The sequence below is a fragment of the Coenobita brevimanus genome, chromosome 47 (genome assembly GCF_032717465.1).
Source record: "Coenobita brevimanus isolate Jiangsu-jjx chromosome 47, ASM3271746v2, whole genome shotgun sequence".
Taxonomy (NCBI): domain Eukaryota; kingdom Metazoa; phylum Arthropoda; class Malacostraca; order Decapoda; family Coenobitidae; genus Coenobita; species Coenobita brevimanus.
Genome location: NC_137000.1, coordinates 1,664,540 through 1,680,043, shown reverse-complemented (window position 1 = coordinate 1,680,043; position 15,504 = coordinate 1,664,540). Strand labels below are relative to the sequence as shown.

At 42.9% G+C, this 15,504-nt stretch overlaps 1 protein-coding gene and 1 non-coding gene across 2 annotated transcripts in view; one reads left to right on the top strand and one right to left on the bottom strand.

Annotated features, from left to right (window-relative positions):
- LOC145398973 (centromere protein I-like) overlaps nt 1-15,504 on the top strand; it is a 40,803-nt gene that overhangs the window by 11,358 nt on the left and 13,941 nt on the right. Inside the window, exons 4-9 of the mRNA XM_080271704.1 lie at nt 437-574; nt 788-915; nt 2,514-2,703; nt 4,587-4,696; nt 8,533-8,696; nt 15,063-15,232. Coding sequence (XP_080127830.1) covers nt 437-574; nt 788-915; nt 2,514-2,703; nt 4,587-4,696; nt 8,533-8,696; nt 15,063-15,232 — 900 coding nt within the window. The remainder of the gene's footprint in view (nt 1-436; nt 575-787; nt 916-2,513; nt 2,704-4,586; nt 4,697-8,532; nt 8,697-15,062; nt 15,233-15,504) is intronic.
- Nucleotides 4,122-4,240, bottom strand: LOC145399174 (5S ribosomal RNA). Its single transcript, XR_013897242.1, has one exon. It is a non-coding gene; the product is annotated as a 5S ribosomal RNA (ribosomal RNA).

The window sequence follows — 15,504 nt, the reverse complement described above, 5'->3', positions numbered from 1 at the left end:
ATGGTATAGAGGGGATATGGGGGAGATTTAGGTGGGAGGAAACTGAGAGGAGGATCCAGTGGCAGAGGGAGGTGGAGAGATGGCCCAGGGGGGGGAGGGGCCCTCCCACCATATCTAGGGAGACCAATCATGCCAAGCACCACCAGATATTGTTGTTCCCATTTGCTGGCTTCCATTTACATCATCAAGGAGATGTGGCAACTTCTTCCTAGTTTTTTGTGGCTTCTACTAAATCGATGTGGATCGGGCTGAACGTACCTTGTCTAAAACACATCAATTATATAATGATGAACGAACTTTAAGGGTTAAGAACTCTGGGATATTTGTTAATGTAATCATAGTTCAGCAAGTTTTTATTTACATCTACAGTAAATTAATGATTTAATTTATTCTGTGATTGTTTCTGTAAAACTCATTTTCCCCTTTCTACCCGAAGCCTCGGAATTTGGCATGGCAACATGCAGTGCTGACTTGGCTGTCAGGGCTGCTGGAGTATGGGATCATTCCACCTGACCATCCAGATGTCCGGATTTGCTATACCTCAATCTTCAACCTCACAGTCCACCTCCACTTAGTATGTATTACAAGGGTACTGGTATAGCAACAGATATTTATTTGCCATTTAATCATCAATAGTTGGGGGGGAAATCAAGATGATTATGATAATGTTGATTATTGAATTACAGTGATCATTGTGTTATGAATGCTGCAGATACAGATGATGGTGTACCTTGCAATGCTGTGATATACTTTACCTTCATTTTCACAACTCCAACCTTCGTAACAGTGCCAGGTGGCATGCAAGTTACTTACCCTGATGACAGTGCGGGAGGATGTTACATCATACCGTGCCCTGATCCTCATGAGGCTTAAACAGAAACTGGGCTTCTTCATTCCAGTTTCTCAGATTCTCCGGTTAGTGCCAGCAAATGAATTTGAGTTTTAGAATCGGGTCTAGATTTCTTTGCTTGATATGGTTAATCCCTACAGGGTTAATTCTTTGTAAGGTTGTTTACCTCCTCTGAGTCATAGTTTCATAACCTCATCTGAGGCATATTGCTTGGCCCATGTAGACCTTCGTTGTACCTCATAATTATGAGGTCTGCAGCTAAGCAAGAGATAATACAGTAACACTTGCATCCAGAAACCATTATACAAACACCTGGACCTGCTCCTTATGCTCCTTCCTCCCACCCGCTAACCCCCCCATTCCTACTATCTCCACACCTCCTCAGCCTGACCCACTGATCCTTTCCACACCATTCAATCCCCCAGCCCCTCCCATTCCACCCCAGTGTAATCCACCCCAGCCCTTACCTCCATCACAACCTTTTCCTACCCGTTCCCCTCCACCGACAACCCCACCTCCCCCCACCGTGGTGCAGCAGCACCCAACACACATCGCACACACTACATAAACATCCTTCAAATAAACATAGATGGCATAAACACCCCAAAACAAGAACTCACTCAGTCCATCAAACAGCAAAATATACACATAGCCATCTTACAAGAAACAGAACTATACAGAACACAAAAAACGCCTATCTATATATCTATTTATTGCCAGACGCCATAATCCCGTAAGGGGTGGCCATTTGATTTTGAGTTATTTGTTTTACGGGGAGGGGCACTAACCCTCCACCAACCCATTTGTTGACACGTAGGGAGCACGTATGGTTTGGTTATATGGTTACCACCCAGCATTGGAAATAGTTTCTTGGCTTACAGGAAACCATTTGGCTTGTCACTCAATGTAAGCCACCCTTAAAGGAAAGAAAAGCAATTAGAAGTGACAGGAAAGATGGGAGAAATAGGAAGAGAGGAGGGCAGACACAGAAAAAGAATGAAAACACTTTTGGATGCTTTAATGGTAATGATAAGTGATTTTGCACGAACATAATGCAAAATACAATAAATTGTACAATAAAAGGTTTTAAAAATACCATACAGTACAATACCTAACAGTTTATTCATTATGTTGAAATGGCGGCTACAAGGAGCATAAGACATGCCTCCTTTTATTTTCTTGATTAATTCACATTCCTCATCTAAAGTCATTACCTTCATTTGCCTTTTGGCCTTCTTTTGTGCATTTCTCTTTTTTCGTTGGTTATCTAACTTGCGTTTTTGGGCCATGTTGACAGCGAATTGAAGAAAATTATATGAGAGTGGGGACATAGTACACAAATACAACCAAAGTTTGGGTGGGAGCTGACTCATGACTGAGTGACACTCTTCCATCTGGTGGCCACCAAGTACATAGGCCTGCACCATTCAAACTCTGCATTTTTTCATTTTATTTCACTGTTCATTATTATTTATCACCAGAGTGTAAAATCCGTGAGTAATCAAATCTGTGAGCTTCAAGTCCGCGAGCATCTAGGGTTTACTGTATATTTTTCCACAGCCCCAGTATTTTTTTGTTACCTTCATGCTGAGTTTTTGATAGGCTGTGTCAGCTCTTTCTGTCAGAGTGTATTTCCATTACCTTCTTGCCCTGTTATTGGCAGGTTATATCAACTCTTTCGGCCTGACCTGGTTGCTGGTGAGTTGTCTGACCGGCGAGTAGCCACTAGTTACTCCAAGACCCTGCGTGAGGCACTCCTGGCAGCACGACACCGCAAACAGCATTTACTTAGTGAGGGAATTGGGCGGCAAGATGACAACCAAATTTGGCCTGAGAGCACCAGGGTCGAGAAGGTATAGTAGAGGATTGTGCCATATAGTTTAGTCTGCAATTAGTACAGACAATCCCCATTGATAGTAAGGAACATGTTCCAAAATATAAATTTCCTCATACAACTGGTACTGTAATTTGGGAGAAACTAGCAGCTCAGCTTTATAGGTAGCTGTAAAAATAAATAATAATTTGATTTTATGCCAGATATCCCCGAAGGGCTAAGGCGTTGCCCCTGGGTAGAGGACTTTTGGACTGGAGTGTGTAGCATTTTATGACCGGATGTCCTTCCTGATGTCTGCCATTGACCCTTGGGTGGATTCAATCCTCCAACCCTTCGGTCAGAGCAGAGCGCTCTAACCCACTGAGCCAGCTGTGAAATTTGAATTGGCACTTTTTCTGTAATTTGTTGTTGACTAAACCCCTAAAGACATTGTATTTCTGCTGAACAACAATTTCGGAAAATGTAGCCTTAAGTCCTGTGTCTGTCAATGGTACAGAGCCTACCAAAAACTGTCTGTAGATAACACTGCCTCTTTTATGATGTACTGTGTATGGGACCAAGCCAATGGGAACTACAATATCTGTTGGGGTATGGCTGAATTGGGCCTCTAGAGGGGGGGTGACACCCCCCCACCATCTCTCTGCCTACCTTTTCCCGACTGGGCCCTCTCCTCGTTATGGCCTTCTAGCCACTCATACCCCCATATACCCCCTGGATACTGTAGCTGGTGTGCGTAGCAAGCATACTTCCTCCCATCATCCTAACCTCCAACACCTCCCTTCCTCCCTCCATCCATTACCACACTCCCTCCACCTTCATCCTTTCCCTTTATTTCCAGGCACATGGGGTTTTCCCTTGCTACGCACCACTATAAACTTTATTTTCCTTTCATGGTCATTATTTCACCTTGTTTTATGCCTTGGAATATATATTATATTGTTTATTTACAGTTATGTTTGTTTGGTTATTAGTCATTCTCTGGCAGATTTAAGGGTAGACTTTTTTTTTTTTTTTTTTTTTTTTTTTGGACATGCTAGTACAATAACCATTGGACATATGCATGTTAGATATACGTTTTCAGGTGTGTAAATTCAGGCTCTTGAAATCTGTAAGAAAAAATGTACAGTCCAAGAAAGTTGAAAAATTGGACCCTAATTGCAGTTCTGGGGATAGATGCTCTGAGAAATTTGCAGTCTTTAGGGGTTAATTGTATGTGTGTATACTGTATATAGACAGATATTGCTACAAGCTTAGAAATTGCTACACAGTCATCATATAGGCATGAAGTCCAAACCGAGATACTCACAGTTACATGTCATCATTTTTCATTCATTGCCAGATGCCATGTATCCCAAACGGGGTGGCCAAGGGCTTAGAGTTAATTGTTTTACAGGGAGGGGCACTAATCCTCCACCAACCCCACTTGACACGTAGGGATGCCAACAGCATCTGGTGTTCCCAGGCGGTCACCCATCCAAGTACTAACCAGACCCAACGTTGCTTAACTTCGCTGATCGGATGGGAAGCGGTGTATTCAACGTGGTATGGCCGTTGTACAGTTACATGTACTGTACAGTATTTCATATTAGACATCTCATTCATTTTATTGGCAGTTTCCAGCAATTGTTGGGAAGTGATTGGGAAGTAATCAGGTAGTTTAATTCCCAAACTGTAGAAAACACCAACTATACCACCGCTAACCTCAGCATGGGGATTCCTTGCAGAGGAAGCGTGGCATCATTTGATTTTGTGACTGGTAAATATCCTCCATGTTTGCCCCATTTATCAAAGTATGCTCTCCAGCTCAATCTCATGTATTCCAGCATAACAGCAGTTCAGAAATAGAGCTTTATGTCATGTTATATAAAGTGTGGCGATGTTACGGTGCATATCGTCTTTCAGGTAAATGTCTATCAGCGCAACACAGCCATCCCACTCCCACAGACTCATACCTACCTTGTTACCGTGGAGGAAAAGAAGCAAAAGATGATATTTGTGACACAGTACCGTAGGTGAGTATTTTAGGCTAAGGGCATGTAAAGGGTGTAATATCCCATATGATGTGTTTGACCAATATTCTCATACGCTAAGAGGCTTTCTAGTAAGGCCACTGCAACAAACCTTGAAACTCTCCTATATTTAGCAAGAAAGCTTCAACGTGACATAGAGTTTAAACCATACAGTCCTGCCGTCGGCATAGTGCCAACAGTGCAAAAGTCTCGATTAATCCCAGCGATGTGATGGTGCCCACAGCAAAATTTGAGCATTGTAGCATGTCTCAAACTGCTTCAGTCTAGCTAATTTTTTGCCAAAGAGTAGCTTAATGTATTGGCAATACTGTGTCCATGCAGCTGTAGTACTGAGTTTGGTTCTGCATGGCTGGGTAACATCAGTTTGCCACTGTATATCATAGCGTCAGAATGTCGCGAAAACCACGCCATTTTTCTGCCTCATTGGGCTGGAGGAGGCTGTTGAAATTGTCACATGGTCCCTTCTTTCCCTTCATTTAGTGATTCTTCAGAACAGGAAGACCTGGATGACTTCTATCTATCTATCTATTGCCAGACGCCTCAATCCCGTTTGGGGTGGCCACAAACAAATCGCCTCCAAGTCGCCCTGTCCCCCGCCATTTCACTGCCCTGCTCCCAACTCACACCCCCCTCTCTCTTATACCTCTCCACCCCATCCCTCCATCTCATCCTCAGCCTCCCCCTCCCTCTTCCCCCCTCCACCTCACTCACATACACTCTCTTCATCAGTCTTTCAGCCTCCATCCTCTCCACATGGCCAAACCACCTCAGTGTGTCCCTCATAATGCTTCCTATCACATCCACATCAACACCACAACGCTCCTTTATATCCTCATTCGTCAGCCTGTCTCTCCATGTGACTCCACAGGCTCCTCTTAAATAACTCATTTCCACTGCTCTCACTCTTGACTTGTGTCCTTCCAACAACGTCCAAGCTTCACTTCCATACGTTAGAGTTGGTATCACAATACTGTCATGTAGTAACTTTTTCACTTCCATGCTCACTTCCCTGTTTCTTATCACTGCTTTCAAAGAACCAGCAACCTTTCTTCCCTGCTGTACCCTTTCAAGCACTTCACCCTCCAAACCTCCATCCTTACTCATCACACTACCCAAGTACTTAAACGTACTCACATTTTCCAATTCCTCACTATCCAACCTCGCTGTACATTCACTGACTTCACTTCTCTCAAAGACCATCACTTTACTCTTCCCTACATTCACCTTTAGATTCCGTTTCTTACACACTCTCCCAAACTCATCCACCAAGCCTTGCAGCTCCCGTTCGTCTTCACTCAACAACACAGTATCATCTGCAAACAACAGTACAGGGAGTTTCCAAACACTATCCTCTCTCACCAGGTCCACTCCAACATCCACTACCCTACCTTGTACCTCTTTTATTACCCCATCCATGTACAGATTGAACAACCATGGAGACATGACACATCCCTGTTTCAACCCAACTTTCAACGAGAAAAATTCACTTAGTTCACCATCCACACGCACTGCAGCCTTCGCACCATCGTAGCTGGGGTTGATGAGGTGTATGCAGAGTTGATTAAGTGTAGTGGAGAGAGCAGAATGAAGTGCTTGTTGGAGATATGTAAGAAGGCATGCATGAGGGAAACTGTGCCAGCAGAATGGAAAAAGGCTGTGGAGAGAGCAGAATGAAGTGCTTGTTGGAGATATGTAAGAAGGCATGCATGAGGGAAACTGTGCCAGCAGAATGGAAAAAGGCTGTGATTGTACCCTTGTGCAGAAATAAAGGTGAGCAAAGTGAGTGCAAGAATTATCGTGGCATAAGTTTATTGAATGTGATAGTGAAGGTATATGGAAGAATTATTATAGAGAATGGAAGAGATATATAAGAAGTCCTAGTGAGTGATGAACAGGGTGACTTTAGGAGTGGCAGAGGATGTGTGAATCAAATATTTGCAGTGAGACAGATAGTAGAGAAGGCTTGTGAGAAGGACCATAATGTGTTTATGGCATTCATGGATTAGGAAAAAGCAGACGACAAAATGGATAAAGAAGGATTGTGGGAAGTTTTCCACATGTGCCGTGTAGGTGGTAAGCTGCTAGGTGTCATCAAGAGTTTTTATGATGGTAGTGAAGCATGTGTAAAGGTTAATGGGCATCTAAGTGAATGGTTCACAATCAGTGTGGGCATGCGACAAGGTTGTGTGATGTCCCCATGGTTGTTCAATATATATATGGATGGGGTGATGAGAGAAGTAAAAACACGAGTAATGGAGAGAGGGATGGTGTTGGTAATGAATGGTGATGGATGGAGTACCGGTATCTCAAATTTGTTGTATGCTAATGATGCGGTGCTGCTTGCAGGTACCGGACAAGAACTTGGTAGGCTAGTGCAGAGTTTTGCTCATGTCAGTGAGTGTCATGCCATGAGAGTAAATGTAGAAAAGAGTAAAGGAATGGTTGTTGAGAGAGAAGGTGACTCCCAGTGTGATGTTACAGTGAGTGGAGAGAGACTGGAATTGGCGAGAGAGTTCAAATACCTGGGTACAGTGATAAAAGAGAGGAAAATGTACAAAAGAAGTTGAAAACAGAGTGGCACAAGGAAGAAAAGTGGCCAGTGCAATGAAGGCCTTGATAAGAAACAGAGGCTTGAGTGCTGCAGCTGCATGAGGCCTACGTGAAGGAGTGTTAGTGTCAACTTTAATGTATGGCTGTGAGACTGTGGTGTGGCATGAAAATGAAAAGTCAAGAGTAAGAGCAGTGGAGATGGGACTGCTGAGGAATGTATGTGGAGTACAGAGGGTGGATAGGATACGAAATAATGTCATTCGTCCAAGATGTGGAGTGAGGAAGTCTGTGGACACCAGAATTGAAGAGAGTATACTGAGATGGTATGGTCATGTGGAGAGAAGGGATAATAAAGTGGCAAAAAAGGTATATCTAAGCAAATTTGAAGGAGGGAGGAGGCGAGGTAGGCCAAGGAGAAGGTGGAGGGATTTGGTGGATGAGTGTGTGGGGAAGTCAGTGAGGCTAGGGGACGGACAAGAGATCTTGCTGGCTGGATGAATATTGTGAGCGCATGATCAGGGATTTGGCACCCCTTTTTAACGTGACACCAACTGGATTGACTCAGTCGGATACATTTATCTGAAGCTACAGAACATGGTGAGTGTTTTGGGTGTATCAGCTAGAGCCAGGATTCTGGGGGCTTGAATGGTGAGTGAATGGAATCGTGGCCCATTGGATTGGGCAAATTTGGGCTGGCTGGACATTGCTACTCCTCTACAAAACATGGTGAGTGTTTTGGGTGTATCAGCTAGAGCCAGGATTCCAGTGGCTTGAATGTTGAATGAATGGAATCGTGGCCCATTGGACTGGACAAATTTGGCCTGTCTGGGCATTGCTACTCCTCACCCTGCCCTAAGATAGGAAAGGAGGTCCAGATGATGATGATGATGATGATGATGATGTAATGCTGATCATGGATGAGTGAGGTTGGTCACTCTTATCATAAATGTCAGGACCAACTTGCCTAGCCCAGGGCTTCTATGCTCCTTGTGGGGCAACACAGGCTTAGTTGATGCATGTATGTATGGAGGTATGGTATATGTAAACTTTCAAACATTTTTCTTTCTTTCTTTCATTCATTCTTTTTCTTTCTGTGTAGGAGAATATGGCCCATTCAGTTTGGCAGACTTTTATTAGTTCTCCCACTATCAGTTCTTCTTTTTATCTGGATCCTACCTCACTCTCTCTGTAACAGTAGCAGGGAAGAGAGATTGAAATGATGATGATGGTGACTTTATATGTCTGCTAATGCCCAGATAATTACTCAGGTTTGGAGATATGGTGCGTGGAATAGAGGAGCATCAGCATTGGCAGTGGCCCAGCAACCCCGCCTCACACCTGGCCTATCCCCTCATCATTCCACTCTTCCGCCCACATGACCTCCACATGCAAGTCAATCTCACAAACTGGCTTGAAATAGCACTCAGAACAGGTATGAGTACCATTATTAAACCTTTCAGTCTGATTGTGTGCCTGTACTTTATGGTAAAATATATTTTGGCATCCGTCAGACACCTTTCATCTGCAGTCCCCTGGGTTCTTGACCAGATGAGACAGGGGTCACAACAACAATAGCTGCCAAAGAAAAGTCCCCAAGTAGTGTAGAAGTTAATGAAGACTATATCTAACCCCTCCAACTCAGAAAGCTGTTTCCAAAGCTAATTAAAACAAGAAGCAGTGCCAAGGCATGTAAACCCGTCCCCGGCAGTCATTTTAGTGCTGACGTTTAAACACAACAGGATATCTAGTCAAAGATGTTACATATATAATTTGGAGCAAATTGGTTGAAAATTAACAATTTTATGCTCGTTTGAAATTTTTGGCCCAACCAACTAGACATTGACCCCCTATTGCTAACTTGGGGATGACACCATGATGTAATGAGGCATGTTACAGGATGCAGATTTGAAAGATGCACCTTTAAGTTTTGGTTTCATGGCTGTGATGAATTTGAAAGGTGATATGGCAAAAAAAATTTTTTGGTTACTACTCCCCCCCCCTCCACACACACACACACACACACACACACACACACACACACACAGCCTGAGCCTGCACCCAGTTTGGCCCAAAATTTCATCAGGTGATCAGAAGGTCATAACCCATCATCCCTGTAATTTTAGTCAAAATTGCACCAGTATTCATATAGGCTAAAGTTGTTAACAAACAGGCAGACAGACAAACAAACAGGCAAGCCAAGTAAAAACAATACCCATCCCTGAGCCCCTCCAGAGCGGGGATGGGTAATTATCTGAAGTTAGCAGAGCTGGATGAAGTAGTAGGAGAAATGCCCAGGAGTTGTATAGTGTTTGTAATGGGCAACATGAATGGGAGAGTAGTAGTAGTAGTAGTAGTAGTTGTTGTTCCCTAGGCAGTCTGGCCGAACAGCCCTGAGTCCCTATGGAAGGCCACAGCCAAGACCGGGCTATCCCACAGAGTTCTTGAGGAGTGTATGTTGTGTTGTTGACGTAGGTGATTGTGTGCAGTGCAGTCTTCCATAATGTGCTTAATAGTATGGGATGCTGTCTTGCATCCTGGACAGGCATCAGTGATGGAGTCATCCACCCTCTTCTGATAACTCAAGAGGGCTGGATGATGCCCACATCTCAGCTTGGCCAGTTGGACCCTCTCCCCGTGAGGGAGATAGGATTCAGAAGGGTGGATATCAGGAGGCCGTGCATGCAGCTGCATGTTGTCTTTAAGTGACTGAATGGAGCGGCGATTGATATGAATATGGATATGCTTCTGGAAGCTGGTCTGAGGCGGGCAAGGGGGAAGAGATGACAGTATTTGTGTATGATATCATGTGCTGGATGTTGTTCTGATGTTCCTTGGTGTGTGTGGATGTGCTGCCCTGTAGTGTAGTGGATGGTGTGGGTTTGTGGAGGCTGTGGCGACAATTTAGGTGCCTCTCATGCCTGGATGATCTTTGACTTTGAGGACTTTGATTTCTTGGTGTAAGTGGTCTGTGCAGCCTGTGATTATTTTTAGGGCCTTGTTCTGTATGGTCTGTAAAGTGTTGTAGTGTGTTTTAGTGAGCTTAGATGCCTAAGCAGGGCTTGCATATTTCATCACTGAACATATACAGTATATTGTTTGTATACTGTGGTGGTGGTTTCTCTGTTGTGTCCAAATGTTGTATGGGCAAGTGACCTCAAGGTGTTGAGTCGGTGTTAATTTATTTTTAATGTTTGTAATGTTTAAATGACATTGATGTATGTTACACCAAGGATTTTGAGTGTGTGTGTGTATGTATGTGTATGGTTGCGGAGGTGTGGAATGTGACTGTGTTCTGCCTTCCAGTTTGTGAGAAAGGTCACTGTAGGTTTGGCAGGGGCTATTTTGAGCCTGTTTGTGGTGAACCATTCATGTAGTGTGTTGAGGTAAGGTTGAAGGATGTGTGCGGCCATGTTTGCATTTTGGTGTATACATGTGTTATGTCGTCTGCGTAGGAAGCTATGTGTTTTTGTGGTGTGTGGGATTTGGGTATGTCATGCATGTATAGGTTAAAGAGAATAGGGGACAAAACAGATCCTTGGGGGATGCCATTTGTGAAGTTTCTGATGTTCAAAGACTGACCAACAAATGTTGTATGTGCTCATCTGCCTACTAAATAGTTTGCCAGCCATCTTTTTGTGTTGTGCATGTTTGTCGTAAATATTTTTTTGGTGAAGTTTTGGCAGGGGATGACACCAAAGCTTTGCTAATGTCCAGTGTGACTAGGATTGTTCTGTGTGGTGGCCTAGCTGAATTGATGCCATCAAAAACTGTCTTTGTAATGTCTGTAAGAAGAGTGTTTGTGGAGTGTAGTGGCCTAAAACCATGTTGTGATGGGCTAGGGGTGTGTGAAGTGTAATTTGTTGTAATACCAGTTGTTCGGTGACTTTGGAGGGGGTGCAGAGGAGTGTGATGGGATGGGGGGTGGTGTGAGGAAGGTAACGTGGGGTCTTTGTTGGGTTTGGTGATAGTGATGATAATGCCATGCTTCCAGGTGTTGGGTATTATGTTGTGTGAGTAGCTGTAGTTTGGCCAAACCACCTCAGTGTGTTTCTCCTAACACTTCCTATCACATCCACACCACAACGCTCCTTCACTTCCTCATTTGTCAGTCTGTCTCTCCATGTGACTCCACATGCTCTTCTCAAATAACTCATTTCCACTGCTCTCACTCTTGACTTCTGTAACAAGGTCCAAGGATCACTTCGATACGTTAGAGTTGGTATTACAATACTGTCATGTAGTAGCTTTTTCATTTCCATGCTCACTTCCCTGTTTCTTACTACAGCTTTCAAGGAACCAGCAACCTTTCTTCCCTGTTGCACCCTTTCAAGCATCTAAACTTCCATCCTTACTCATCACGCTACCCAAGTACTAAAATGCACTCACATTTTCAGTTTCCCACTCATTCAGCCTCACTGAACATTCACTGACTTCACTTCTCTCGAAGACCATAACTTTACTCTTCCCTTTAGATTCTGTTTCTTACTCTCCCAAACTCATTCAACAAACCATGCAGCTCCCCTTTGTCTTCACTCAACAACACAGCATCATCTGCAAACAACAGTACAGGTAGTTTCCAAACACTGCCCTCTCTACTAGGGCTGCTCCAACATCCACTGCGCTGCTTTGTATCTCTTCTATAACCCCATCCATATACAGATTAAACAACCATGGAGACATGACACATCCTTGTTTCAATCCAACCTTTAAATAGAAAAATTCACTCAGTTCACTATCCACACGCATTGCAGCCTATGCACCGTCATACATACTCTTCACGGCCTTCAACAACTTCCCATCTACTCCATATATTCTTAATACTTTCCACAATCCTTGTCTATTCACCCTGTCATATGCTTTCTCCAGATTCTATGCACCGTCATACATACTCTTCACGGCCTTCAACAACTTCCCATCTACTCCATATATTCTTAATACTTTCCACAATCCTTGTCTATTCACCCTGTCATATGCTTTCTCCAGATCCATGAAGGCTGCATACAACTTCTTTCCCTTCTCTAGAAACTTTTCCATTAAAAATCTAAGAATGAATATCTCATCTGCACAACCTCTTCCCTTCATTAAACCTCCCTGTTCTTCTTCAACTAATTCCTCTGTTATTTCCCTAACTCTGTCAATATGTATCCTACCATATACTATTCCCATTACACTAGGTAGACAAATGCCCCTATGATTACCACATACTTCTTTTTCCCCTTCTCCTTTGTACAGGGGAATAATTATGCCTGACTTCCAATCCTCCAGGACTCTACCTTCCTCCCAGGCCAATCTGCACATCTTCCACATCCATTCTACTACTATCTCTCCCCCATGCTTCAGCATTTCACCACACACTCCATCAATTCCTGGGGCTTTCCTCATTTTAACTTTCTTCATTGCTTCCACAACTTCCATCCTACTGATTTCTTCCTCTCCTCTCATATCCCTCTGTCTCCCAGCCATTCTCCAGCCACTTATACTCGCATTATTTTCATTCTCTATGTTCAACAGTTCCTTAAAGTGTTCTCTCCATTGGCTCACTTTTTCTCCCTTCTCCACTAGTAATAAACCATTTTTATCTTTTACTCCCTGACTAACTTCTTTGGTGCCCTGTCTAACTTTCTTTACCTCTTTCTACAACATTTTCTTACATTCCCTTCACTTTACACTCAAGTTCCTTCCAAGTTCCTCATCCACTCTCTTCTTACTCTCTCTTACTAATCTTTTCACGTCTCTCTTCCTCTCTTCATATAACTCTTTTGTCTTTCAGCTTCTTCCACACCTCTGTTTCTCATCCACTCACTATACTGTATGCTTTATTCTTTTGTGCCACAGCCTCTCTCACCTCTTCAGTCCACCATGCTGTTCCCTGCACCCCCTTTTGTCTTCTCTTCATCCCATACACCATCTCACATGCTGCACAGATTTCTTTTGTGAATACCTTGCATGCACATTCTACATCCCCGATCAGCCCCAGTCTATATTTACCCAATCGCTCCTCCACTTCCCTCCTATATTCTGCCTTTTTTCCATCCTCTTGTAACTTTTCCACTTTCCATGTATGTACTACTTCCTCCTGTCCTTGTCTTCTTCTGTTTCTCCATTTTATTTGGACTTTATTTCTGACCACCACCAAGTGGTGGTCAGAAAGTTCACTCTCTCAACCTCTAAATACTCTTGCAGCCATTACACACCTTATCCTTTCATCCACACAAACAATCAATCATTGCCTGCCATTCATTCAGTTCACCACCCACCCTTCTCATCAAATGGCGGAAAGGACAGTTCTTCCCTAAGTGTTTAACTAAACCTGGCCTAACTGAGCTTATCTGTATCTAATAATTTTAACCTTACCTAACCTCCAGTTGGGAAATTGGGAAACGATAACCACCTTTGAGCACACTGAGTTTCTTCCACTGCGCTGGAAACGATCATAGGGGAAAGTGACGATAATAACAGGGAGGAAATTTTTCAGCGAGAAAAAGTAATTTGCCAAACTGAAAGTTGTCAGAAAATTACAGAAACAAGCTGGAGGATTATGAATTGAATTGGTAAGGTCTTTCTGCTGCATCAAGTGTACAATGAAAGACACAAGTATCTTCCCAAAGTCTGACGAATATAGCTTGGAAAAATTGAACCATTTGAAATACGCACTAGTAGAAACAGGGTTTTCATTGTATTTCGCCTGGTGTAAATTTTCTTCAGACTGAACTGGGAAGATAGTTGTGTCTTTCATTGTACATTTACCGGTAAATAAATCGATCTAACAGTACTTGTGTTTTTGTTTCTGCCAGATTAATCGTGATTTCAGACTATTCAGGCACTTCTTCACATCATGTAGTCTGGATAATCGGGCTATCTCTGCATTTCCTTTCATATTGAGTATCAGTTTCGTATCATCAAGACAGATATTTTTGTACTGTGGAATTTGTCCTATATTAATCAATTTCATACCATCGAAAATTCGTATTTTGGGTTTTCATATTTCGAGGACTCACTGTACTCAGCATTGGCCCAGTCCCATAGATGCCAAATAATTGGGCTTTACTGTATTAATACTGGATAAGTTATCACTATAGTGTGTGTTTTCTAACCTGACAAAGGTCCCCAGCCCCTCTTAGTTCGGGTATTAGCTAGTTGTAACCACTGACCAGTGTCAAATTGCTTTTAACTGGTAAGAAGGAAACTCATTCCTACTTTGTAATTTAAGGCCCATCAAATTTCATGTAACCAGAGTTCTAGGAGTGGTTCAGTATTGCCAAATGAAAGCAAGCCAACTACAGTATAGCATATCACTGCAGTGCACTGTGTAGAGGATGGGTATTTGTGCCCAGTTTGTGGTTTGTAAAAGTATGACATCAGAAATGGTTACATACAGTTTATAGTAGCAGTGGCATTATTTTTTGAAAATATACAGTATCAGCTGTGTTATGTATAGAAAGCCATAAGATACATGTATACTCATAGACTGCTGGACTGTAACTATAAAATTGATATACTGTATACACTATTGTATGTATTGCAGTGATCAGTGTACACACATTTGGTAAGGGCTTGCAGCTCTACTAAATATTTTCAAGCCTTATTTTGTAAGTCCTGACAGGCAGCTAATTCCAAGGGCTGGGGAACATTCATTTATACCACTGGGAAAGAGATCTGCTTCACATACTGGTATAGGTGTGAAAGGGTCTTTTAGCAATAGTGTGTGATGTGTATATGGAAATTTGTGTTGAAGTGGCTGCATTTATAAATGACAGTCTTTATATCTGTGTACCTAACTAGACTTCTTAATGTGCAGAGTTGACCAACAACTTGGGCATCCCTGGTGAGTCAAGACGTGAGGGGTTGCTGGAAGCTGTGTTGAAGCTGTCACGTGTCACTGCTCATCCTCAGCCATTCCCAGTCATCAACCAGTTTATCACAGAGTTTATGGTCACTGGTTGGGACCAACGGCATAGCTATGCTAAGGTAAAAAAAAAAAAGAAAAGAAAGAAAAGAAAAGAGAGAGAGAAGAAAAAAGAAAAAAGTAACAGCCCACCCCCGTACTACCTTGTTCAGGGTATTAGGACCTGAGGCTAGGCTGATCTAGTTTAGTACATGAAAGGATAGATGACCAGTCACTTCCCTTGGTGGCATTACATGATCAAAAAACCTTTAGTCACCTCATCGGAATTGAACCTATGCTCGTACTTCAGCTGCGGCATTCCTACCCGGGAAATATGACTAAACATTGGCATGCA